The sequence below is a fragment of the Agelaius tricolor genome, unplaced genomic scaffold, assembly GCF_023055355.1.
Source record: "Agelaius tricolor isolate 1412-34295 unplaced genomic scaffold, bAgeTri1.0.p SCAF_17, whole genome shotgun sequence".
Taxonomy (NCBI): Eukaryota; Metazoa; Chordata; class Aves; order Passeriformes; family Icteridae; genus Agelaius; species Agelaius tricolor.
The window spans coordinates 9,990,271-10,017,097 of NW_027269277.1; the positions used below are offsets into that span (position 1 = coordinate 9,990,271).

At 43.1% G+C, this 26,827-nt stretch overlaps 2 protein-coding genes across 6 annotated transcripts in view; one reads left to right on the forward strand and one right to left on the reverse strand.

The window, feature by feature from the left end:
* The first annotated feature begins 2,046 nt into the window (after positions 1 to 2,046).
* SH2D1A (SH2 domain containing 1A) lies at positions 2,047 to 17,512 on the forward strand. Its single transcript, XM_071442072.1, has 4 exons — positions 2,047 to 2,306; positions 14,102 to 14,165; positions 16,497 to 16,632; positions 17,002 to 17,512. Exons 1-4 carry the CDS (start codon positions 2,170 to 2,172, stop codon positions 17,040 to 17,042), a joined length of 378 nt encoding a protein of 125 aa, XP_071298173.1. The 5' UTR covers positions 2,047 to 2,169; the 3' UTR covers positions 17,043 to 17,512.
* A 3,382-nt stretch (positions 17,513 to 20,894) lies between these two features.
* Positions 20,895 to 26,827, reverse strand: part of TENM1 (teneurin transmembrane protein 1) — a 775,104-nt gene continuing 769,171 nt past the window's right edge. For all 5 annotated transcript variants that reach the window (XM_071442431.1, XM_071442433.1, XM_071442434.1 and 2 more), the window contains one exon: positions 20,895 to 26,049. In XM_071442431.1, coding sequence (XP_071298532.1) covers positions 25,291 to 26,049 — 759 coding nt within the window. In that variant the 3' untranslated portion in view covers positions 20,895 to 25,290. The remainder of the gene's footprint in view (positions 26,050 to 26,827) is intronic.

The following is a 26,827-nucleotide window of genomic DNA, read 5'->3' on the forward strand; positions in this document are numbered from 1 at the left end:
TTTATAGATTCTTAACCAGACTAGCAAAGTTGTGTGTTTACAGCTGTTTTACAGTAATAGATGCTTCTTCATCCAAGTGCTGGAGAATCCATGTTGGCTGGGTAAGGTGGTGACTCCACATTAGGAGAGGATCTCACAGTGAAAAGTTTTATAATTTTCTTTAGTTGAAGTCTGATGAGTGGGACAATGAAATCTGCATAATTAAATTATTCTGCCTGGTTTTCCTCTCCAGCTAATTACACAAATACTTTTTCTGATATCAGCTATTAATATTGAGAATAGGTTAAGAAATGGGAAACTTGGATGAAATCCCCAAGAGCACAGGTAGTTTGGAAAATGAGAAGAAATAGGCAGCAGCTTTACAGCTTGTTGCTGTCCACATTAATCAGATTTGCAGTAGGCAGCAGCTACTTTATGTGCAAATACTTTAACAACTGGCTTAAAAAACCAAGCAGGATGTCTGAGTCCCCAGGTTCACGTAAAGGGGGTAATGAATACCTGCATAATGAGATAGAAAGGCCATAAACTCGGTGGTGGTAGTTTTCAGACTCTCTTCAGCTGAAGTTTCTGCAGCTTTCTCAGCCTCCCAGTGCCAGCCAGGGAGGCAGTCACTTACCAGGGTCCCCCTGTGGGGAAAGAGGCTCTTGGCCTCCAAACGCTGCAGCTTTGCCATCAGTGACTTTGTGCAGTGCCCCATGCACGAGCTACCCTCTGACTCTCACATCAAAAATGCCCATCCCTCAAAAGGAAAAACTAAAGCTAGTTTGAAAAAAATATTTCCAAGGAAAAACTATATTGAAGACCAAAAAGTAAAGACGTGCACTGTGAAATGGTTGAGAGAAAACACTTTGATTGATTGAGGTTTAAAAAGAGCAGCTATTATTTTTGCTATTTTTTAATTTCATTTCTGTTCCTCAACTTTGTGTATCTTAAAAGCTATTTTTTCACCTATCCTTAACTTCAGCAAGGACACAGCATCTGTGAGCAGCTGGATGAGATTATTTAATTCTGTCCTGTCCTGCTAGTAAACTCAATTTAAAAGCAATCAATCATAACCACAACCCATACTTATTGCTATATTTTACTGACTTCTTGCTCACGTACACAGATGTGGGAAGGTGGTTCTTTGAGAGAGGGTGGCATCCTCATGCCAGGGATGAATTTAGCCCTGAGCTTGCTGCAGCCTCGTGGTGACCATAACTGCAGGGAAACATGTTCAGTTTTTCCATGGGTGGAAATATCTGTGGGGTGGAAATATCTGTGGGGCACATTAAAGCACATTGACAGCTTGTTTGCAAACAGCTGTGCATGTGCATGTGGGAACATTCAGTTGACAGGTATACCGAGGAATTGTCTTCAGCCATAGCAGGTGAAGAGAAATGGCTCTTTCAGACATGGCTCAGGGTTTTGGATGCCAGCTCATGCCCCACATGAAGACAGCATTGGCATGGATGGCATCCAGGGAGATGTGAGCCTTGTACGTGCCAAGGCTGTTGCCTGCCTCCAAGTAGGAGTAATGACCACCCCGACATTAACAGCGATTAAACAGCACCAAAGGCTTTGAAAACAACCCCTGGTGAGGTGAATCAGCTGGGGCTGGTGTCTGTGGGCACTGGAGCAGGGGCTGTGCTTGCACCTGCAGCCTGAGGTGAGTGCTCTGGTGGGACAGGGAGATCAGCTGACTTCCTCCAGTCTCATATCTGGGGATTTTAAAAACAAGAGGTTTAAAAACAATCCCTCCTTGGAGCAATAATCCCCTTGGGTTAACAGCAGAAGAGGGAAGAGCCTGGCACAGCCGCTGACAGCAGTGCCCTGGTCCTGTCCCAGCCAGGGCAGCCGCTGCCCCCTGGCCATCGTGTGCCCCAGTGCCATCTCTGCTGAGCAGGAGCCACATGGCCGAGAGCCGATGTGAGATGACACCTCTGCAGGAGAGCTGTGAGGGTGTGAAGATGTTATAGCCTACGTAAAAGGAAGACAGAAACGGGCACAGGAAAAAAAAACCCACAAAAATTGTGTGTTCGTTCCTCACTCTTCCCTCAGTGCTGTCTCACCCCGTGCAGAGGTTCAGAGGTGTGAACACATCCTGTTTACATCTGCCACCAAGCCGGGAGGCTGAGGGAGCACACGGCTGAGGCACGGGAGAGCAGCTGCAGCGGGACAGGCCCTGGCATGGACACGGTGCCCGTCTACCACGGGGCCATCACCCGAGAGGCTGGGGAGAAGCTGCTGCTGGCGGCGGGCACGGACGGCAGCTACCTGCTGCGGGACAGCGAGAGCATCCCGGGGGTCTACTGCCTCTGCGTGCTGTGAGAGCGGGCCGGGAGCGGGCCGGGAGCGCGGGGCTGGCCGGGGCAGCGGGCCGGGAGCGGGCCGGGAGCGCGGGGATGGCTGGGACAGCAGGCCGGGAGTGCGGGGCTGGCCGGGAGTGCGGGGATGGCTGGGATAGCGGGGATGGCTGGGATAGCGGGCCGGGAGTGCGGGGCTGGCCAGGGTAGCGGGCCGGGAGCGCCGGGCTGCCAGGGCTGCTCAGGCGGCAGCTGATTGCTGACAGTCCCCTCCACAATACGGGGTGCCCCACAACAAAATATATTCTAGTGTTACCATCTGCTTGTGTGAGTGAGACTTTTGGGTCCTTGACGTTGGCTTAAGAGAGAGGGGTGCAAAAAGTGGTGTGGGGTCCCTTGCAAAGCAAAGAGGAGCAGGTTTTGCCTTGCAGAGCCCACGCTTCCCACAGACAAAAAGCCATAAAGAGAAAGCAGGCAGGCACATGGGAAGGATAAGCAAGGTGCCATGGAGAAATGCCAGGCGACTTGGCTCAGGAAGGTGTGTGTATCCTCTTTGTGCTGGATAACCCTCTTGCTTTCTGTCTGTGTTCTTCTGCTTCCCTGGTGTGCTCATGGGTGTGCTCAGCAGCATCCCCAGTGACCCTGTCATTGGGAAAGGTAACACGGAGTGCTGCCATCCACAATGTGCCTTTGTTCAGGATGCTCTCAGTCCCACAAGGTTGTGGCTTGTCCCACAGGCCACGAGGCTTGGAGCAAACTTTCTGTAATGCACATGAAATACTGATGGTAACAAACTAGGTGATAATGTTTCATCAAATTGAGTGAAAAGGGAGACATCTGATGGGATGGTCTGTCAGAGAGAGAGTAAAGGTTCCCCTGGGAGAGCTAAGGGGCTTTCTATTCATAGGACATCATTTTAATGAGGAAACTTAATTACCCTACTGTTGGCGAAATTCTCGGAAGTCCTGGTGACACTGTACCGTTGCATCAGAAGAACAAAGATGACACTTATGCTGTACTTCAGTAGGAGAAGGAACACTAGAGAAAACCCTTTTAGGTCCAGCATGAAATCAGCTAACAGAAGGAACTCAGGTACCTGGCAAAAAACACAAGGGGAAGAAGGGTCCTAAGTCAGATTTTCCCCAAATCTCTTGAATAGATTTCTGATAATAATGTAATTGTCATTTCTGTCATGTAATTGTCAAAGCCCTGGGTGAGCATCATTATCTTCCTGTTATAGACCAACAAATGGAGACATGCAAGATGGTTATAGACAATCCAAAAATACACAATACTCTTCCCAGGGAAAGTCTTTGTGGCAGAGGATGTATTTTTTCTTCTCTCATGAAATCAGGTGAACCAAGTTAGGTGTTCCTGCTAACAAATACCTTAACAGCAAGCTGAAAATGGGAAATAAGAAGCATCTTGAGTTAAATGAAAATGGAAGAGACATAGCAAGAGGTAAGGAGGGCTATGATTCCTGGGATGGGAATAGGCAATAAAAGCAGAATCTCTTTAAAATAACTATCAGAGGAAATGGGGATATACCACCCTTACACTCAGAAGTCATTCAGTGCAGGTGAAACACTAAGGCATTAGAGAAAGGGTCAGGAAGAGTGTTACAATGCTGAATAAGAAAGAGAATACTAAAATTAGTCCACCATCAGGATGTAGGTATGTATCAAGGTCTTTCAGTTGTACACTATCAGCTGGGATTTTTTGTATATTGGTAGTAATTTATGCCCTTTGAAAGAAATTTCATTAATGAAATAAAATATAGAAAATGAAAATAGGAAGAAATTAAAGCTTTGCTAGCTGTGAAGCTCTGCAATCTTTGGAGGAAAAGATACTTCAGTAAGAAACAGACCAAATTGCTCCTAAAATTATGGGCCATTCATGTCTCCATGGTATGTTGCATTGAAACATATGTATGATAAACAAAAGGGTAAAAGCAAAAACCCAAAAATTAATGATGAGTGTTCTGCAGGCTCAGAACATAGATCCTTAATAGTTATTCTATAAAGGAAATTTGAAATAGCATCTTGGATAAATCCAGATGAAATTTAAATGAAAACTCTTATGATGAGTATGAACTGATACAGAAAGAAAGGTGGCTGAAAATGGTAGAATTAAGCCTTGGTTCCAATACTTCTTAATAGTCAATTCAAATAATTACGTAAGAAATAGCAGATATGGTAAACAGCATGTCACACACTAACTGTGGAGACAGTTTTTATACCAGGAAAAGATCCCACACTGAGATAGCAGTGACAGTTTGAAGAAATGTGGGCTATAAACCAGAGAAGTGCTTTGACAGGCTAAGTTTGCCAGAGCAGAGCACTTTAGTGGAGAGACTGCAGGAGCAGGAAAGGAAGGTGTGAGAGGTGGAGATCTGTGTTTGGTGGAGAGTGCTAAGCCTGGCTTTGGCAAAAGGAGCCAATGGACATAACCTGTCCAAATTCCAGTCTGCACATCATGGGCAGAGATGGAACAGGTAACAAACATGCATGTGCAGGGCAGCTCTGGTAAAAACTGAGGGAAGTGTGCAGTTGCTGTTTTCACTCTGTAAGAAAAAGAAAATTAAAGAAAGAATAAGTGTTTCTCTGCTTTTTTAAATGCTTAATTCTAAATAAATAATGGAAATTATTAGGAATAAATAACAAAGTTATTAAGCAGTTTACATTATGGTTCAGAATCCATGCCAAGGATCACTATAGGAATATATAGACATATGAAGATCAGACAAAAGATGAATTTACTAGAAGTAATGAAGTGATCTTTGAAACATGGGAAATAAAGCTGGTCAGCCATTAGATATACTGCAGTAAGTATCAGAGCTAAACAAAATATTTTTCATGTTTCCAGTGAAAATTTCTACCAGGAGTGTATGTGTTTTATGCTGCCAGTAGTGTTTCTATTTCCCTTAGAAAACAAAAAGAGAAAAATAGTCCAGTTTTCCAAAATCAAGACATGTTCAGTCTGTCTTCTTTGCCCTCTCCCTCCACTTCCCTGGGGAAATAAAACAAACCAAAACAAATATAAAGTCCTGCACCTTCCTAGTTCTAACCATTTCTAGGGTTCCTTTTCCCGTCACAGGGGAATTACAAGGCACAGTTCTGATAAAGAGAAAAGAAATATTTATCAAAAGAGCAATTAAGCATATATTTGGATGACAGTGGTGTCATCTACTTGAATTCACATTAGTGGCTGCTCTGCACTTCCAGCTCCAGGTACTGTAATGGTCAAGCCCTGTGCTTTCACTGCATTGCTTATGCTCAAGCAATGTCTCCTTTTCCCAAGAAACTGCATGAATTTGTGATGCCACGATCACCACCACATCCTCTCCCTCGAAAAAGCCCTGACATATTTTGGCAGGCTTTGAGCCTCTTAAGGCACACAATGAGGACTGCAGTGTTCATGGTCAGGCTCATTCACCTTTTGCTTTTCCAATTAAAAAGCAGAGCCCTGACCTTTAAAAAGGAGAAGAGTCAAAGACTTCATGAATCCCTTGTGACTGATGCTGATTTTACAGGGCAAGCATAAAAGAGACAGGTAGTAGCATAAAACCTGACCTATAGAGGTGGGTAGCTGCAGCAGGCAGGACCCTGTTGGAGCATTCATCTAGAAAACACTCTGCTTTCTCTCTTCTTTCTTTCTCCTGAGCTACTGATTTATCTCTCTTGAATGCCACTTTCCACTTTCTGAAGCTGGGATGTGCACATGGTGTGCCTGAAAGCTTTCAAAGAGACAATGAATATTTTCTTGGTGTGACTGCAGCAAAGCACAAAGGACCCACTTTCAAAAATATTTTAAGACCACAATTAAACAATGCATGGAAGAGTAGGAAGGTTTTGATTTGCAATTGTATGCTCTGGGGCTCTTGCAAACAGAGGTGCTGCTCTCAAATTTTGGCAAAGATTTTAATACCAGATGCTCCTGGGTCTTCATTGTATGAATATTATTATTGAATTGATAATGTCTACTTTAAGGATGTTGTGAATATGTCAACAGAGGTACACAATTCTTTCCTAGAAGTTTTTAGAGTTGAATTGAAAAGCAAGATTTTTGCTGTTCCTGAGAACTGTCTAGAAGAATTGCATACGCTTTATAAAACATACACGTTTTACCCATAAACAAGTTAGACACTACACACAGTACACCAGGGTTTTAATATCAAGCCTGATTGTTCCAGGGAGCTTTCTTTACTGGTTTGGTTTCCTCTCTGCTCAATGCCCCGTTTGACATTTTTAGCACACTCAGAAATCCTCTGTGCTCACAGCTCCTAATGAAGTCAATGGGGGACACGGGACACACTAATGGCAACAACTTTGAGGAGCAGCCTCTTCAACCCTGCCTGAAAATGTATAAAGAAAATGCCTGAGAGTGCCAAAAGCCCCATGTTCCTTTACAGATATATGAGCACACATGGAGAAACAAGCAGCTCATGCCTGAATTGGCAAAGATAAAGCCTTTGTAGTTTGGGTTTTAAAATCCACATGCTTGAAAATACTGAGAATGTTAGTAGTTGTTTCAGAGCTGTAAGTAAGACAAACACGACGTGCTTGTCAAACTGTATGTTCAGATGATTTGTTTGAAACCAGCCGTTTGTGTACTGTGCTGCATTAAATTTGTGGAGAATAATCAAAAGCTGGAATTGAAAGCTGTTTAGAGCTCTTGAAGCAACAGTAATGGCAACAGGGATAGGCTGCAGTCCTATCAGATTTTACGTGTGCTATTTTTTCTGTCACTGTAACCACGGTGCAGAAGTTCAAGGCAACGTGCTGAAACTTTCTGATGAGACAGATACATCAGCTGTGCAGTATGAAGGTGTAATACAGGATCACAAGCCAGCTTCTGCTTAGCATTTCCTTTGTTTCCTATGTATTCTTTTTGATAGACATGGCAGAATAATTGCATTTTTTATAACACTGCACATAATCATCATCATCATTTAAGATGTAATTTGAAACAAAAGAAGAAACCCCTCAATTCAACATTGCTGTTGCAAATATCACATGCTGTTTTCAGCTTTGAAAAAAGTCTTCTGTAGCACAGTGGTAAATTTTACTGAGGTGAGTATTTCAGGTGCCTGCTAACCAGAGTGAGTCTTGTCTTTGCTGAGCATAACTTGGCTAATGACCTTCACATATTCCAAGGACTTTACTTGGAAAGGTAGGCAGCCTGAATCATGGAATTGATGAAACTTAGTGGGAGGCTAAGTTATTGGCCTGCCATAAAGTAATATCCTTTTATTTAGTATCTCAGATTTGAATAAATTCTTACTTTATTTCTGAATTTCAAGAAATTCCTATTTGAGGTATTGTTTTTGGCTGGAATCTCCTTGTACCACACTGACACAAACCCTGCTCAGAAAGGCTACACACTTGCTCTTTAGGTAAATCAGCAGCATTTCTTCAGAGAGTTAGGAGTGTTGAAGTGGTAAAGATATTGACAATCTTCCACAGAAATCCCTGCATAAATTCAGAGCTATTTCACAAGACTTAACTTTCTCTTTTAAGCTTTTGTTAATTTCAGAAGAGAAAATCAAGATAATGCATTTTTTTTAATAATGCTACAGCATTACAGCAAGTTAATATGTATTACTCATGCAGTATTGAGGGTAAATTTTTCCCACAAGAAGTGTTGATAAAGGAATCAGTGACAGAAATCAGTGACAGGAGTGTTCACTCAAGTGCTGCTGTGATTTAAGCTACAGTCACTCCGTTGGGCTTTTCAAATGTTGTAAACACCAGTTTAACCTATTTTATTCACTCTTGCAGTATCTTGCACATGATCTCAATGTGAAGGCTATTTCTTCAGCTTGAGTTAGCTGAAGGGTGGTAATTTCTGAGTTGCTGTACTTAGCTGAGACCTAAATAAGGGGAGAATCAGTCTGTTTGTCAAAAAGAAAACACAAATTCTAAGAGAGAGTGAGGAGAAGCTTAAAGGCTCTGAGGCACTGCTGTGTATTCCCCTAAATTCAGGAGTTTTGGCTTTGTGGTAGCCATCTCCCACCTCTGTATCTCCTGTTGTGCCCATGCCATCACCCACATTCCCTGTCCAGGGTTGCCCACCAGGAAACTGCCTGAAGTTGTTTCCTCTGGGCACGCAGGAGCTGATCTGCACCTACATCAAACCCCTGTGGTGGGGCAGAAGTGGCTCCAGCCTGAGCTCTGGTGCTCATTTGCTCCGTGCCATTGACCCCCACTCCGGAGCCCCCTGGAGCTCCCAGCAGGGCTCCCCTCCAGAGCAGTGTGGTGCTCATCTCCACAGATCTCCATAGCATTCAGTGGTTTCTGAGCATTATCTCTGCTTGAGACATGAAGAGTTTAACTCTGTTTCACAGAAGAGAAAGGTGACACAGGAGCCCCAGGTCTGCAGTACCCTCTAGCTTTGGGTTCCCAGTATAAGGGCCATGGGAGGGGATTCTGAGGCTGCCCAATGTTATTCTGCACAACTTGCTGACTTTGCTTGCATTGCTGAGGTCTGTTTCCTTCTTTCATACAACTTTGGCTTCCAAAACACCCATCTTCTTCTCCTGGTTGTTTCAGCATTTTGTGCTCCTCCCAGACCAAGGCCCCTCATACTTAACTTTTGTATATCGCCTTCCTTACTCATTTAGTCTTTCTGTCAGGCGTTCAATGTTTGTTGCTGTTTCCTTGCCCAGCTTGCATAGATATTGGTCCCCTTTTCTTTCCTTCCACATCCATCCCACCTAATCCCAAACTTCCTGCCCAAGACATCCAATTACTAAATTACCTTCTGGTTTTAATCTCACTAATCTAGGCCAGGCAACACATATGCATTTGAGATCATGGACACTGCTTGGCTGAGTGCCCATGGTACAGCCAGCCCAGACATGGTGATGCTACAACTGCTAACAACCTTTAGAGGGTGCTTCTCTTGCAGCCTAGAGAGCTACTACTGCTTTCAGAGAGTGCAAGAGACATACCATCTTTCCAACAAATTTTATGTCTTACTCTGAAAACTGGGCACTCCCTCCTCTGACAATTAGAAGATTTTTTTTTAAACATGGGAAAAGCACTGTTTTGCTTAACGTGTTCCCTTCTGCCTTCTCCATCCCTAAAGGAGGGTGAGGCAAATACCTAAGAAATGAAATTTCAGTCTGAACTGCTGAAATGTGGCAAAGTTATAAGAAACTGACTCTGGGCAGTCTAATGCTCAGAACCACTGTTTGTAGACTACACCATGGTCTGGTTCTTAAACTATGTTGTAAAATGAAATCCCAAGGTAAGGCCAGGTTGTAAATGTACCAGGTAAGAAGAGCTGATTGACATAACACAATGACATCTGAAGAGAAAGATATGTACAGAGGAAGAAATTGATGTAATTTATTGCTGACATGGCTTTCCCTTTTCTCTGTTTTTCTCCCTTTTAATGTGTTCAATTTTGGGCTCAGAAATGAATAAAAATTAGTTTAATAAAATTTCCCAACTGAGATGCAAAGTATTTGGAAATGATGTTAAAGTATACCATGCAGCTGAAATGCCATCATTAATTTTAATCTGCAGCATGCGTGTAATGTCCTCGGGCTATTTCAATGGTGCAGAAGATTGTAAACATTCACCTGTTAAAGTAAATGCAGCTTTAACAGGGCTGATCACAGCTAAAAAGGAGGAATGGAGAGGACAGGTAGACAGATGGTGTTTCAGTATGTCATCTGTGAACGATGCCTTGGTAACTCTTTGGGAGGAATTATCTGGCTGTAAAGAAAAAAGAAGCCTATAATATAAAATATTCCTGTAATAGCAACTTTTTCTAGGTTTTCCTTTGACAAAGTTTTCCAAGGGAAAGTATTGAAACAGAGCCTGTGTTAGTGCAGTTCCCAGCTGGTATAACATGTCCTTCCCTGTGGAGACAAAAGAAAAGTGAGATGTCACAAAAATGTCATTAGTGGTGACCAAAGCACTTTTCATAAGTGCTATCTGGTATTGTCCTTACAGCAATGGCTCTTTTCTGCTTCCCCTCAACAGCATTTTGGTATTTTTTGCCTATGATCAAAAACTTATAGAGCCTCATCAAGATGTTAATTCATGATTGTTCCTGTCCCCTGAGCTTCACTGACAGGAGAGAGGAGCTTTGCTGTTGTGAGTGGGGCTGTGCCTGTCCTTGGGACAGGTGAAGCAATGGGGGAGCCCCTCAGTGAATCTTTACCTGGGTGTCATGAACTGGTCCTCCTCCAAGATGTGCTGATACACCAGGGTCACTGAGAGTGCTCCCTGAGCTCACACCACATATAGGAACTTTGTGTCTCTCTAGGAGCTTTTTTCCTGCCCTGAAGAGAGTAAAATGTAGAAAATTGAGCTGTCCTCTCATGTTAGCTGGGGAATTTCTCATTTCCTGAGATGTAATCTTCAGTAAATGAACTTTTTCACCTGCTTTTTTCCAGTGTTACATGCTTTACTCTTTGGAAGGTAATGTCCTCTGCAATCTCAATTTTAATTTGTGTATATAATTTTTCTTTTAAGAAAAACACCTTGATCTTCCTTCAGCCGACACTGATCTTAGTTCATGTAAGGTAGATTAAATCATAAAAACCTTTCTCATGGGAGGCTTTTGCCCATGTAGCAGTAAACTTTACCCAAAATCATATCACTAAATATGGAAGGTAAAAAATTCTTTGAAGTGGTAATGAAGTAAGTTCCTGCTGCATGACAGAAAGTTTTGATAAGATCACATTCACTGGGAGAGTACTGATCCAAAGAGCTGTAATTCATTTGGTGGAGACCAAGGTCCCAATGGAAAGTAATTCAATGGGAAGATCTAGCTGTTCATCCTCTTAACAAAATGCACCTTCCTTCCTTTGTGCATTGCCTTTGAAGAGGCAGATGGGGATGTCCAGGTCATCTCCCATTTACACAGTGTCTTGCTTTCCTGATGGCTTCAGAGCTGATAACAGATGATAATGTTTTGTTTTTCAACTTAAGCACAATAAAATTCCTTAGACCTTTCAGTCTTTCCTTCTCTGGGAAAAACATGAACATTTTCCAAGAGAGTGGAGAACTCTCACTTGTCCCTCAGGAAGCTGTGATAACAATGTCATTCTCTTCCCACTCTCCACACTGTGCTCAAAGCATCCACCTTCTCAAATTCTTGTTCCTTTTTCAGAACCTCATGGGCTTTTAATCTGAACTATCCTTTGTGCTTTCCCTGTGCTCAGCTGAAATATTTTACAGTGTTATATTTTGAAAAATGCAGGATAGCTGCATTGTATCTCACCATACTTCAATACTGAATATTATTTTATCTGACCTTTATTTTTCAATTCATTCTGCTTAGAAAACCTTTCTGGTATAGAGCTGAGAGCCAACAGACAGAGTCAGAATAGCACCACAGCCCCTCAGCCTCTTCAACTCATGCAATCTCTAATGTAGAGAAAACAGTGAAAGAAACAACAAATAGTGGCTTTCCAGATAACCGTGCTGTTTGTGGAAAAAATCAGATTTTAAGGGGACTGAAGCAGTTGGGAAAACCAAGAATCAAGCAAGGGTAGTAGAATCATAGAATCATAAAATGGCTTGGATTGGAAGGGACTCTAAACATCCCCTAGTTCATCTAATCATCTAGTTCCGACTTACCCTGACGTGGGCAGGGATGCCACCCACTAGACCAGGTTGCTCATATCCTTATGCACAGTGTAGTGTTGAAAATAGAAGTCAAGACAATGAGTTTTAGATGTGTAGAATCATACTGGCAGATTTGAGACTTGAAACAAAATCACTGTGTAAAAGGTTAAATACCCACTTCAAAGAGATGGAACAAAATGCCAGGACCTCTCTGGTATTTTCCAGTACATTATGGCCTGTAAAATCCTCATTTCAGTAACCATGTGTTGGCTGGTGTTCTACATGTTTAGGTACAGCAAAGCTCCTTGTGATTTTAAAGAAAAAGATTCATGTGAACATAATGCTATAAAAAGCTGATGACACAGGCACAGCTCTCAGTCTTTAAGAAGAGATGGTACAAGACTGTCTGGGGGCCCTAAAGGGAGACACTGGATTCCCTGAACAAGAAGAACATACATAATCTAGTGACTTAGAGGAATGTGCTTTTAGTCAACTGGGCTTGAGTTGTGGCTTCAAACACCACTGACCATGGTGCTATGGCATGGGCAGAAAAGCAGCTCCACATTCTTCCCTCCTCCTGCAGCCACAGCAGGTTGTTCATGTCTCTCCCCAAGGTCCAAATCCCTGATGGACTGCAGTTTGCTGGGGAAAAAACAGGGGAAAAGCAGTGATGGCTGTTTTCCTCCTTGGGTTTCCATGAAGTGAGCGTGGCCAGCTGCTTTTCATGTCTGACTGGTGGCATACATAAAGTCAGGGAAAAGGCTCTCTTGGTAGACATGAAGAGGTGGATGAAGCTGTGGTGGGGTTGTGGGGCAGTATCAGCACATTCCCATATTTGAGGAGAGGAGGGCCGTGTCTCAGCTGTGCACAGGGAGCTTGTCCCTGCAGCAGCCTGGATGGGAGGGAATGGCTTTGTGTCCTTCACCTCTGTGTCTAATCACAGTGGGACTGGTGGGGGCAGAGCTCACAAATCACCACAGGCATTTTGCTCCCACTTTTCTGGGTTGTAGCAGAGTGCCAGCTCTTAAAAACTTCCTTCTATTATACCAGCCACCACTTTGCAAAGATTGCTGTAATGACTTTTAAACAGGAATTTGACACAGATCATGAGTAATTGCAATCATATGATGTCTGTGTCACTGATGGTTTCTCATATTTTGTAGTAACTGCTATAATGCCATGCATAACTGGAAATAAATACAGTACATTTCTGCTTTCTTAAGAATAAGAATTGATGGCCAAATAGGGAATGGTCCTTAAAATCCTGCTGTGTATTCATGTAAATCTCTGTAGTGTGAAATAGAAGCACAAAATAATAGAATATGCTGAGTTAGAAGGGCCCCAGCAGGGATCCATCCCATCATTGAGTCCAGTTCCTGGCACAGCAGAGGACATCCCAAGAAACACACCATGTGCCTGAGAGCACAGTCCAAATCTGCTTGAACTCAATACAGTCTTTCTTATCTGATACCATCTAAACTAATGTTGTACCCATGGAGCTCCTGTTAATTGATTCTGAGTTAAATTTTTTGGATATTAGTGTAGTAATCTACCATGGAAATCATTCACTGAGTTGGGTTTGTGAGAGAAGCAAGAGTGACTTTGGCACGAGTTGTGCCTTGTGTTATTAGTCTATGGCTCCTTATTCCCCAAAGACTCTGATTTTAAAAGAAGGAAGATTCCATACTCTTGTATGTCTCTTTTTGGAGACAGTATTTGAAAGTTGGGAACGTATGGGCAAAGCAAAGAGTAATTGATTTAACTCCTTTTTGTGGGTATAGCTTTCCAAATAAATTACAGTAATGACATTGCTGCTGTTAACATCTGCATTTAAATGAGTCACAGAACAGTAATGTTACCTGTCAATAATACACCTTCTCTTTTTGCAGGGAAAGTGTTTCTGGTGTGTGTCAGTGAAAGGACATCACTAAAAAAAATTAATAAAAATGCTGAGGAAGGAATAAAAGCAACACAATTTAATCTAAAATAACTGAATACTGCTAAACTAGATCCCGGCCAGACCAATCCCTCTCATCCCAAAAAAACCCAGTAGGTTTAGCACTGCATCTAACAGTGGGTTTTTTAGCTACCCTGAGCCTTTAGAGGTGAATTTATTTTTAAGGAAAAGTTAGCAAATGAGCTAACTCTCACATAACAGTGTAGCTCTTGTGAAAACTGTCAGGAGAAATTAATAATAAATACCTGTTGGTTTTTTTTTTTTTTCCACAGGCATCAGGGTTATGTTTATACCTACAGAGTGTCCCAGACAGAAACTGGATCCTGGAGTGCTGAGGTGTGTACTTCTCCTTTCCCTTCTGAAAATTTCTACATCCTGTTTGATATAGATTATAGATTTAATGAAATATATTCAAATTATTCATGTTTCTGCCTAGTCTGATTTTCATTGATGGTAATCGATCTAGAGTGCATCCATCAGTAAGATGTCTTGGTGCCACTTCTGACAGTCTAGAACTCATAAATTAATTCCCTGTTTCATTTCAGCTGTTGCATAATGCAATAGTGCATCATTTTGCATCATTTTAAATGGCAAAAATATTGTGGTTTTATAATTTGACAAGCACAATCTGTTTCCGTCTATCCTATGTACCATCAATGTCAGAATACTAAAGAAATAATTTTCAGTGTACAGAGTTTTAATTCATTAATCCAGATCAATTCATCATTAGTGCAAAATATAGCTAAATCTTGATACAAAATATATTTTCGCCCATCTGACGGGAAACTGGTAATTCGGGTGCAGAAAAACATTATTTGTAATACAGACAACATTTAGGTTGATGAAATTGGGATGTTAATCTCTATTTATTTTATGATTTTTTTCCCTTTGGATGTACTCTGTGTATTAATTCATAATTGCTTTCTGTTTGTATGTTAATGAACATTTATTTCAAATACTATATAATTTCTAGACAGGCATAATTCCTTGGCCATTACTGTATTAGAAGTGATTCTGGAACACAAACCTGATTCTTGGGGTTACTCTGAACAGATCAGGGGATGGAAATGACTGACATTACTGCGGAGTAGATAATTATCCATGTGACCCTTGGGAATAGTGCCCAGTAATTCTTTCTATAAGACATCAGGAGGTTGATGTAAGGGTTAGGATTTGTAGTACCCAAGACAGAAGTTTTTCAGGACAGGGTGAGGGTGACAGTGCCCCCATCATGCCAGGGTAAGCACTGGCATCTGTGGAAGGATTCCAGGATTCCAGGGAGCTCCACCTGTGGAGGGTAAATTTCCTGACTGAGGCTGCAGCCTCCTTTAGCCCTAGATGACATCAGCATCTGCAGTGAGGTTTTTCTGGTGCTATATAGACCTGCTATGATGTCTGGCCTGTGACCTCCACTGGCACTCTGTGTGTGGCTTTTGGGCTTTCCCTGGCTGTATTTTAGGCAAACCTTACCTGAATTTCACGTCATAGGTGTGTTGAAGGCCCAGGCTTCTCTGTACGTCCTCTGCAGGAGAAGGTTCTAGCTACAGATCCATGATGCCAACCCTTCCCTTAAGGAACAGAAGCCTTTAAGTAAATGTTGCTAAGGCCATGCTGGCAGCAGCCTAGGTCCAGCTGATCCCCATAGAGTGTGTCTGCAAGGCCAAAACGGACTCCAGAGGCAGCTGCTCCTTTCCTGCTTCTGCTTCCTTCCCTGTGGCTGGTTAGTCTGAGCAAGCCCAGGTCACACCCATCTTTCAAGGATGAGGTAGGGAATTTAAAACAGTGCTGTGAAATCTCAGCTAGAGTGAGGATTCCAGCTGGTGCCAGGGAGGCTGGATTTAGCTCACAGCTGCTGGGTGAGAGCAGTGTCCCTTGAGTGGGACTATGCTGGCAGGACCCATACTTGTCCTCCCTTGACTTTGGTGAAGAGGAGTTATCATGAGAATGCCCTGAAGGATTTAACACAAACGTTGGATTTTTGATTAAAAGCACACATAGTTTCATTTAATACTGTTTGAAAAATTGCTAATGTAGAGAGATAGAAAGCGTCTCACTTTTAATAAATAGGTAACATTTGGCTGCTCTTTGTACAAGAAGTAGACAGGAATACTCAATGAACACATAAGCCAACATTTTATGCTCCAAGAAGGGTTTGCAAAGAGGCAGTGTCCTTGCTGGAATTTAGTGGTGTGAGGACTCCTTCTCTATAGTAAGCCCAGGCTGCTCTCTAGGTTTTCTCACTGGTGTTTCTAGGATGGAACTATTTTACTGATACAGGCTAGAAAGTTATTGGTAAGGAGGTTAAATCACTGGCTGCAGTTAGTCAGGGTCAGAAATAGCAAGGGGTCACTTGTAAGTCTGCCTAATTAGTGTGGCAGGTGACTGTGGGTAATTAGTGTTGGTTTCTCTTGTAGTGATTTAGAAATTGTCCCTCTTCCACCTTTCTATCACCATGCTGCTGGGAACTGCTCAGTGTAGGAAGGCTGGGGTGCCCCGGGGAAAGCAGAGAGCAGTACAGCTCACTGACTCACCTGGAACTGGCACATCAGGGGTTCACATCCATGGCTGGCTCCTTCCCTGGGAGCTGTGTGCGTTTCTGAGGACAAGGCCTGTGTGCCAGCACAGGTACCCAGCAGCCCTCCTCACCTCTCCCCTCTGGCTTTGCAGACAGCGCCCGGGGTCCCCCGGAGGCTCTTTCGGAAAGTGCACAACCTCATTTCAGCCTTCCAGAAACCCAACCAAGGCATTGTAACACCCCTGAAGAACCCAGTTGTCAACCACGTGAAAGCCAACTACTCCCCAGGTACTACTGGTGGGGGGAGGAAACCTTGGAACCTTGGCTGCAGCTGAGCAGAGCCCTCCATGGTGTCAGAGATAGAGGTCTTAGACTTACTTGTATATTTGACCTGAACTGCCAGCAGAGTGACATTGCCAAAAATGTGCTGTAACTTTGCTATAGTGTAATTTGAAATGTTGTCACTCAGGTGCTCATTACAGACAAGGCCTGTCAATGTGATAAGAAAATGGATTTTGAATATGTATTCCTGAGCACTAGGGCAGCAATGGCTGCCTTCCCTCACCACCACCCTCGCCCATGGAAGTATGAGCCTTCTGGACTGTCCATTTTCTTACAGTGTTCATCTGTTCAAATATTTGTGATTATTTCTCTTAGGGAGGAATGAAGGCTATGACTTCCACCTGCAGCCATCATGAGGATGTCTCCCCAAGCGTGACATAACCACATCTTCCAGCATCTCCTCTAATCTATGGTTTAAAACAGAATGGTTTATGTGATAGTAAATACAACTCTGTGAGTTTTCTTGTAACATTTGCAGAAATGTGTATTTCATAGAACTTATTGCTTAAGATGTAGAAGTTTAGATTTCAGAGTACTTTGAACTCAGGGTGGGATATTTTTTGGTTTTGTTTTTGTTTTTCCCAAGAGAGGATAAAAAAACATGAACTGCTAAATCCTTTATGTCTTTTTTTTCCTCTTTGTACTGTCAAGCAAAGACATTTCTCCCTTCAAGATCAGTTCTTAATTAATAATTAGTTATTAATTTTACATTGCTTAACTTTGAATCCTGCTTTGCTTTGTTCTGGTTGGCATTTATGCAGAATTGGGCAAGTCTCCTTTCATAACCTTAGGAGAATTGTTTACATTAAAGTGTCCTTGCCTTGGATGGTCTGTGTGTTTGTCATTCATACAGTTCCTAAAGATATTCCAGATGTGATACCATGAGGATCCCCAATAACTGATTTCCCATCAAAGCAGTTGCTCTGCCCTCTAACAAAATCTGTAGTTTTCACCAATGACCAAGAACATAAGTAATGCACAGAGTAATCAAGAACACCCAATGAAGTGGAAAGCCTTGTTCTTTGCTTTTAGGTGTTCCCTGTACTTGAAACAAGCCATTCTTGCATACCAGTTAAAAAAATAAATTATTTTGGCATGACAGCTTTTCTTTTCCTCTCTGTGCGTTTCTATGCTGCTGCTGGGCTCCTGGAGGGGAGTTTTGAATCTAGAGGACTTGTCAGCTGTGCAGGGTTAGGTGAGGCTGCTGGAGAACTCAGAGGATGTGCCTTTTTTGCACTTGGGCTGGAACAAGTGTGATGGCACTGGGCTAATGGACTGGTAGACAGTAGGAAACACTTTTGAATACTTTTTTTTGGGTGTCCTATGGCCCTCTTGTTTGAGGAGACAGGGCTGTGTTTGAGGAGATAGGGCTGTGTTGCACTGCTGTCCACAGTCCAGACTACCTCCAGGTGGGTTTTTGCCAGGTAGGTTTGTGTGAGTTCCTGTGGGCTTTGAGAGGGACCCCAGTAGGGCCCAGCCTTGTTTGTGTGCAAGGGGGATGCATCTGGTCCAGATGCTGGTTTGTGCCACCAATGGCCATGCTTCAACAAACAGAAATGGTCCTGACTACTAAAAGAAAGAGAGTCTCACATGCTCCCTTCCAAAGCAGAAGACTAAGAGTGATTACAGATGGTCCACAAAAATATATGTAATTACAGAAAAACAGCCCTTAAACATTGTATAGGAACCTTTGGGTTGCTCTAGTTATGTTTTATGCCTATACTTGTCTCTTCTGCAGATCTTGGAAGGCTAAAAATATTTCCTAAGAGAGAAAGAGGCTTTTTCCAGAAATGCCAGGCAACAGACTCAGGGAGAACATGACTGACTGAATTTCACCAGACACTGTCACCTGCGGCTTGGTGGCACAGTAAGAGGCCCCATACCTGCCTTGTTTTCACCTCACTAAAGGCAAGTTGGATGTGAGCAATGACAGAACTAAGTGGGCTGCAAGTCCATGATGCAGCAAGTTGGATGCTCCAAGTAACATTTGATAAGGCTGAAAGGTTTACCTTTTTACCCCCTCTGAGTGTGAGTGAGACAGTGCAAACAATAAAAGATTTTCTATGGAACTCAAGTTTCTTGTAAATAGGAATAAGTGCAATAAATGAACAGCCAGGTCTTAACAGGGACTACTGGGCAACAATGTTGTAAAGTTGTGGTTGAGACATTTTCAATTCATTACTCAGTTTCTGTCTAATTGAAGGCCAAATTTAATCTACGGTGAACTGTCCCGTCATATTTTACACTGCTGTACATGTGTTTCTCTGTGCCTTTTTTTGTATATGTGCTGGTTGGCTGAAATTAGTCTTACCTTAATACAGTGCTATACAGCGGCAGATCCAGCATGATTTTCTCTTTAGTAAAATATTTAAAGGCTGTTTTTTTTTATCATTACATAACTCAGCAAATGCTCTGTCTGGTTTGCTGTCACTTGTGCCCACTGAAGCTTTCCCTTCTCCTCCCTGCCTTAAAGGTTTTCCAGCCTGCTGTGAGCCTGTGGCATCTGGTCCCTGGCAGTTCCTCTCCAGCTTTGCAAACCACTCTTCCCCAAAGCCTGCTGAGCTGCTGGGTGCTGGCAGTGTGTCTGTGCAGCCCCAGCCTTCCCAGGGAGCTCCTCTGCTTCCCAAGTGCTGGGTGTAAACCCCTCATTCTCCTGGCCTCTCCTGGGAGCAGGAACAGGTGTGCCTGGAAATCATCCCTGGCAGATGATGGCACAGTGTAGGGATGCATGCAGTGGGAAGAACTCTGCCCAGGGGCTGTTTCCTATTGAACTGTCCTCTATTGACTCGAGGCTGAGGCTGCATGTGGAAAACCTGCAGCACTCAAGCAGCAGCTGCTCACCCGCTTCGCAGTGCAGTGAGCTGAGGATAACTGGTTTGACTGTGGTTGACTCCAGAAGTGCATTGTTCTTCTGAAAAATACATAAAATAGGCCAGAAGATGCCATTTCTGTTTAAAGCTGAGAATGCTGTTTCAGTTTCTGGTGTAAATTATTAAGACAGAGGCTTGTATTGTTTCTTTTGGGTACCCAAGGGTCTGGAATTGCTGTAGGCTTAAAGAAGGTGGAAACAGAGAGAAGCTGGTGGTGCCTGTGAGACAAGTAGATGCTTGGTTATCTTGGTTATGGGAACAGTAATTTGGAGATTATATTGATTTCCTACAATGACTTAAGTGTAAAGAGCTACAGATCCTTGTAGAGAGCAGCAGCTGCATTTTGCTGGTATGACTTCCCACATGATGTCAGTATTGCCTGCTGCTTCCCTCCCACCATCTCCTTCAGGCTGCAGCCCCACTGGGCCCAGCCCCTCGCTGTGCCCTGTTCCCCTGCCAGCCCTCCCACCCCTGTCCCCTCGCTGCCACAGCCCCAGCTCTGCAAGGCTTTGTGGCTCACTGGGCTGCCCCTGTTCTGGCTCCCTCCCCAGCACAGACAATGCTGCTCCTCTGCAGCAGCCGAGGCTCCCTCAGCTCCGGCTTTGCCTCCACTAAGCCCTCCCCTGTCCCTGCCTATGGCTGTGACAGCCCACCTGCAGCACTCAATACAATATCCCAGGCTGGCTTTCTTCCCTTTCTACTGGAGCACCCACCCCTTTGGAATCACTTCCTTCTCATCCACCCAGCACAGCCTCAGCCCTCCTGCTTGGTTCTTACCCAGCCCAGCTGTTCCATGGTTTTTCACCATGTAACCTTTCCTTTAGCCTCATGCATTCCCTGTGCCCCTCCATTCATGTGCTCCTTCTCTCTGCTGCATGTACTGGGCTTTTAATGTTTTATTTTCCTGAGCACATACTTTTGATAACACAGAATCATTCATCATCATCTATTTGAGGCAGCTCTAACAAACATGCAGATACTTAAACTTTGCTGCTCACACTGCCAGCAACATTGACTTCACTCACACTGTTATCAGAAGTGCAAAGGCATTTAATAGAATAGTTTTTCTCTCTCACCATTGCTTTGATGAAATATAATAACCTTTACACAGAAACTGGCTGGGATTTCACCTGCAGTGAAACCTGCAGAGTTATAAGCATGAACTTTGGTGAATCAGAATTACAATTAAATCTTGCTAAGCAACATCCTGCCCCCAACTTTTGAGTCAATCAATATTGGCTGAAGTCCTCATTTAGCTCTATGGAAGTACCTTTTACTGACATGACCAGAATATCTCAAATACTGATGTAAACTGATGTAAACAAAGACAACATCACATGCCATAAGTTTGCACCTTTATTTTTTAAAAATGAAATAGTCAAAGTACTTTCTTTTTCAAATATCGACACATAATATATTAACTTTCAATATTTACAGTGTGTTGCTGGGATGTTCTTGTAGAAAATGCATGCTTCTGGTCTGAAACCCAGAGCAAAATGCATCAGACCATTTAACTGCAGCCATATAACATAAACCTGTACAGTATCCAGTCACTATTCAGCACAGGAGTTAGAGCAGGAATAAAAAAATTGGGATCTATTGTTTCCTAGCAACGAGGCTGAGGCCATTATAACACAATTTCTGTAAGATCAGAACCTCTAACTGGTGTTAGACAGAAAGTGAAGATCTTGGCATACATTGTAAACATTTTTTACTGTTGATGAGAAAGCTAAAAAGGAACATTACTTTGACATATATTGTATGCTATGCTTCTCGTTCTTGTTTATTGACACTTCTGCCAGAAGAGTATGAAGATTTTAATGTTTTATCATGGTTCATACAAGTAAAATACTGTCAAGGACACAATCTGATATACTAACATTTATTAAAAGGCTAAAGTCCACCACGAGATCTAAGGAAAAACTGGAAATTGTCAAACACGTTTCCTTAGACAAATAATGGCAGGTGACAAATGCCCAGACAAATCCACAGCGAGTCCAACTCCACCATTCCCAGTTTCTGCCTGGAAGCGATTCCTCTGGCAGTCAGGGTGCTTTCAACCTGGTCATGTTTTGTATCAAGGAGAGGTTTCAATAGCAGCCAGCGTTTGATGGGCAAACCCCTGGGGCTGTTGGTGCAGCCTGAGCCGGGTGTCACCCGGGTGTCACCGCGCCGGATCGGCCGCACCCGGCGAATGCCCGGACGGACACCCCCGGGCACTGCCTGTCTCCTGTGGCTCGGCTGAACCGTGAGCTCCTCTGCCTAAACCACCTTCCCTTCTGGAACAGCACCTTGGCTTCCAACAGCTCACCTTGGAGGAGCCGCTGCCCCTGGCCCAGCCCTGGGGGCTCCGCGGGCAGGGGGTGCAGGGTGGGACCCCAGAGCACGGCCAGGGCACGAGGCCACCTCTGCCCAGGGCCAGCTGAGGGATCAAACCAGAGCGCTCCAACCACAGAGCCAAGGTGTGTATACCCACTTGCACATTGACCAGTTCATATATATTTATTTGGCTATGTTCTACATAGATATCTATATATATATATTTATAACTTTGAAATGTTCTAGATTTACTAAATAAATATGAAAGCAAAGGAAATGTTACTTGTACACACTATTTGTTTGGCGGTCATAAAAAATATAGCATGTATTTCTTATGGTAGGTACTTTGCTACAGGATAGTGTGCAATAGTGGATTTTATTTATTTTTATTTATTTTTATTTTATACTTTAATTATTTTATTTTATTTTTCCCTCTTTCAGAGCCTTGTTTGCAGTGCAGAATGCTAGCATCAAATTATCTGATCTAAATAACAGTAAAAATTTCCATGCTATTGTTTTTCTTTTTTCTCAATTGGGTCTCTAGGTTATAGTGCAAAATACAAAATTAAAAAAAGAAAAAAAAAAAGAAAAAGGAGAACTATATTAAAAAACCCCAAACCCACTGAGAAATTGCTCTAACTACTCAGGAAAAAAAATGGAGACTGAAATATTCCCTGCCTCCATCTGAGGTTGTTGATGAACAAGACTGTCCAAAGCTATTTGTTCATGTAGTTCTCACAAATCACTGCTGGCTGGCCCATGTGGAGCTGTGATATGACTTCAATCTCCCATGTTTGCTTTTTCAGCAATAACTTGTTTCTTGAGCACTGTCATCTCAACACAACATTTATATTTAGTTTCCTGAATTTAAGAAACTGTTATGACAAAGGCATTTTTTTGCTTTTGTAACTGGGCCATGTAATGACATGTGACTCTTAATGAAACCATATTCTCATAAGAAATATTGTTCAAAATGCACCTTAGACTGCACCCAGGAAATGGGAAAATGCCAAATCTACTTTCAAAGACAAACTTTTAACACATTTAACTCTTTGACCTTTTGGCATAACATGAGAACAACAGTAATCAAGGCAGTATTAAAAACCACAGCTGTAGGTAATACAAAGTGCATTTCCTGCATATAATACAAATATAACTTTAAGAAACTAAAGGCACAAGCTAACTAAATATGTATTACATACTAGAAATGCACTGTTCAAGGTAACTCTAATAGCTCCAAATATTTGTTTATAATGGATATTTAAAGCAGTTTGAAAATGATCCTCATTAGTGAATTGCAAAAAAGTATAATTGCTTAAAATATAAGTAAAATAGACTCTAATATTGACATCTTGGATCAGTGATAAAATACATCATCACATTTATGAATGCACTCTCTATATACAATTCATAAATTATTCTTCCATTGATTAAAAGTGTATTAGAGGCTCAAGGATTTGAAGGTCCATTTTTAGGCTGGTGTGGAGGTATTCAAATTCTCTGTGATTTGATGGAAAATTACAGAAATCTGAGCTGTCAAACCTGGATGTTGCCAGCTCCCTGTTCTGTACATTAGTTAACGATGAGCCTGATCACGATGTGTATGTGCAGATTTTGGTCCACGGGTCCCCCTGGCTGGGGACAGAGGAGGATTTCAGGGGCCAGGCTCCCACTCAGCCTGATCCTGCACCCCCAAAGCTGCGCTGGCTCCCAGGGGAGCAAAAGGAATCTGGGAAGAGACTGTAATGGGCTGAGGCTGAGACCTGAGCTCAAACCCCAGGGAGGGGGGCTCAGATCTCAGCTGCCAATTCAGGCTCATCTCTAACTTGGGTACAGTCTGCTCCACTTGCCCAAAAACAAAGGAAAAAGAAAACTGGGGGGGAAAAAGACAGAAAGATAAAGAATGCACTTTGTTTGCTTCTGTAAATATGAGCAGAAATTGTTTCAATATATTTACTACGGTTGTTCTGAAAGAAATGTGCAATAAATTCATTGTTACGGATACACAGGCTCTATAACAAGACTTCTAGATCCCTCTGGAAAGCTGCTTGCCCGTCCTCCCCTCCCTGTGTGCCTGGCCCACCTCCTGAAAATCAGGTGTTTTAAAAATGACAAGCTGGAGGAAGGATCACCTACTCTGCTATGAAGTAACTGTGCCAGTAGTGCATGTTACCTTGGGAAATAAAAATTTCTGTCCATGCAATATAATGCTTTTCTATGTGCTCTAGATATTGAGCTGAAAAGTGAAGAGTCATCCCCGAAATGTTCTATGTTTATCAACATATTTACTATCCACACTTAGGTTCATCAACTCCCAACCCACCAATCTTCTTCAGACTCGAAAAAATGAGTACTACAATAGGATTATTAATCTGAGATGAAAAGAATGTGATGTCTAAACCAAACAACACTGCACCTTCCAAATCATCTGAGTGAAGACAAGTCCTGGCCCAGTGACTATGGACAGGACTGATGATGCACAGCCTTACACTGCTCTGTAAGGGCTCCCAGCTGGGGTGTCCCCAGAGCACTGGGTTAAAGCCCAGCCTGGAGCACACACGCCATTGGAGAGCCTCCTGAAGACTACAGTGCCCACTAAGCCTGCTTTAGCCACCCCATCTCTGGCTGAAGCCTGGCCAGCACAGCGCCACTGGCAGCTCTGTGTGTGCTGCCAGACCCCAGTATATCCCAGTGCCGAGCAAAACCCTGGGAGAGAGGCCTGACATGCACGGATGGACACAATGTGATGTGCAGCATGGAGCAGCTGGCAGGTGGCCATGGCTGAGCAAAGGCCATAGGAACATCCTTGTACGTACTGAATCCAACTCAAGTCAGATTTCCCAGGTTAGAAAATCCCTTTGCTTTTAACTGTGAGGAAAATGTGTGGGGTTGGTGAGCAGCTGCAAAGTTTCCATACACAGTCTGGTTTCTGTATGCAATCCCTTGAACTTAGGCGAGATCTCACTGGGATAAAAGACACCCAGTAAATAAGGGTTGCAGAATCAGGCTCTGTAACCATTTAAATAACTGGTGAATTATTAAATCAACAGCAACAAAAAACTTGTGTTTCTTTAGGGGAAGGCAGAGCATGTGGCGCTCGCCCCTACCCCGCAGGGCTGTGCGGCGTCACCCTGGGCACCTCGCGCGCAGGTCGCGCCGCTCGGCTCGCAGGACTCTGCTTCTGAAATTTTTGAATACTGCCACACAAGAACTAAAAATTGTCACTGTCATCTCTCAAAGAGTTAAACAAACGATATTAAAATACCATCTTCTGTCACATTTAAAGGCAGTTGGATATGTTTTTTCCTCTATATTTATATATACAGAGTTCTGATCTAGAAAAACCAATACAATAAACCATTTTACGTTTAAAAACAGGCAGTCTTTGGTGACGCAAAGGCAGAGATTTTCTTTGTTACCTTCTGCCTATTTCACTCTGTCTCATGAAGTGAATATTATTGGCACTGTCAGAAAGTTCGAGATACTGCTCCACAGATAAAACAAAATATCCATCGTAGCCTTGTACCCGCCCAGTGCTTAAAAGCTGCTGTTTCTCTCCATCTGTCCACGCCCGAATTCCTTCTTCCCCCTCCTGCAGCCGCCTCTGCTCCTTAGTCCAGGCCTGAGCCACGGCTCGCTGCCTGGCTATCTCCAGGACGTGGTTCTTCTCCTCCTCCACCGTGGTTCCGTAGCGCACGTTGAAGCAGAGCGCGCCGTGCTGCAGCTGGATGTCGGCAAAGCGTCTAGTCCTGCCGTTGATCACCGACGTCATCTGCGACACCGTCACGTTGACGCCATTCTCCAAGATGCGGCGCCCGCCGGTGCTGCCAATCAGGGCCAAATCTTCTTCCAAAGAGCCCAGCTTGATGAAGTAATGGGTGTCCCGGCCCTCAATGGTGAAATGCAGATTCTCCAGATAATGAGCATTGTTGAGGATGGCAGCAATGCGCCGGCTGTCCTCGTTAGCCACCCCGATAATGTCAGCTGTCACTATACCGTCCTTTATAGCGAATTTGATGCCTTTTCCAAATACTGACGGAACAGCTGCAAATCTCAGTTGCTTCACTCCTTCAGAACACTTGCCATCACTATACCTGGGTGTCATAGGAAGTTGGTCTAAGGATATAAAGTTGCGGAGTTGCTTTTGTAGCTCACATTGAATACCAAGGATAGTCTGGAAAAGAAAACATCAGTCAAGTTTGCAGGCAAGGTACCTCACCCTACTCATCTCCTAATTGCTTAGAATGGCTCTTCAATTTGTTTGGAAAGTATCGTGTACACCTACAGAACCTGGACATTTGCACAGGCTTTTTAATTGCTTATGGTAGTGCTTTCTGTCTCTTGGATTCCTTAATTTCTAGGAAACAAATGCAAACAACATATTTATCACAAATGCTATTTTTGTATTTGTTCTTTTTATTTTTCCTCCCTCTTGAACTGTTACTCTAATGGCTTTTATTTCAGCCCTTAGCAGTTCAGGGAAACCTGAATTCAAAGCTATGCCCTTTCATGTGGCTCTACTTAGTCTCTGTGTGTTTAATTACATCTTCTGTAGAACTGTGGTAATGACTTTTATAGCCCATTCTTTAAGGAAAGCAGGTTGTGAAGGTCTTGAGACACTAGAACAATAGGCAAGTACGTCACATCTGTCGATCTTGCTCCCCATAGAGGCCAGAAGAAACCTCACTCCAAGCCCCTCATTGTCTTTTAACACTATCACTACATCTTTTCTGTGCCTTGGAAAAGCTTAACATCTCAGTGATAATTTTCCATGGACATGCTCCACATCTGGCATGAGCTCTGACCCTCCAGCCTTCTGCACTTGGTGAATGGTAACTGTCTTAAATGCTGGGAACATGAATGTGAGCTCTCAAATGCTCTATGCATCTCTTTCCTGACTACAATAGAGGAAAGGCATCTTTACAAAATCATGTTTTTTTGTTAACAGATGC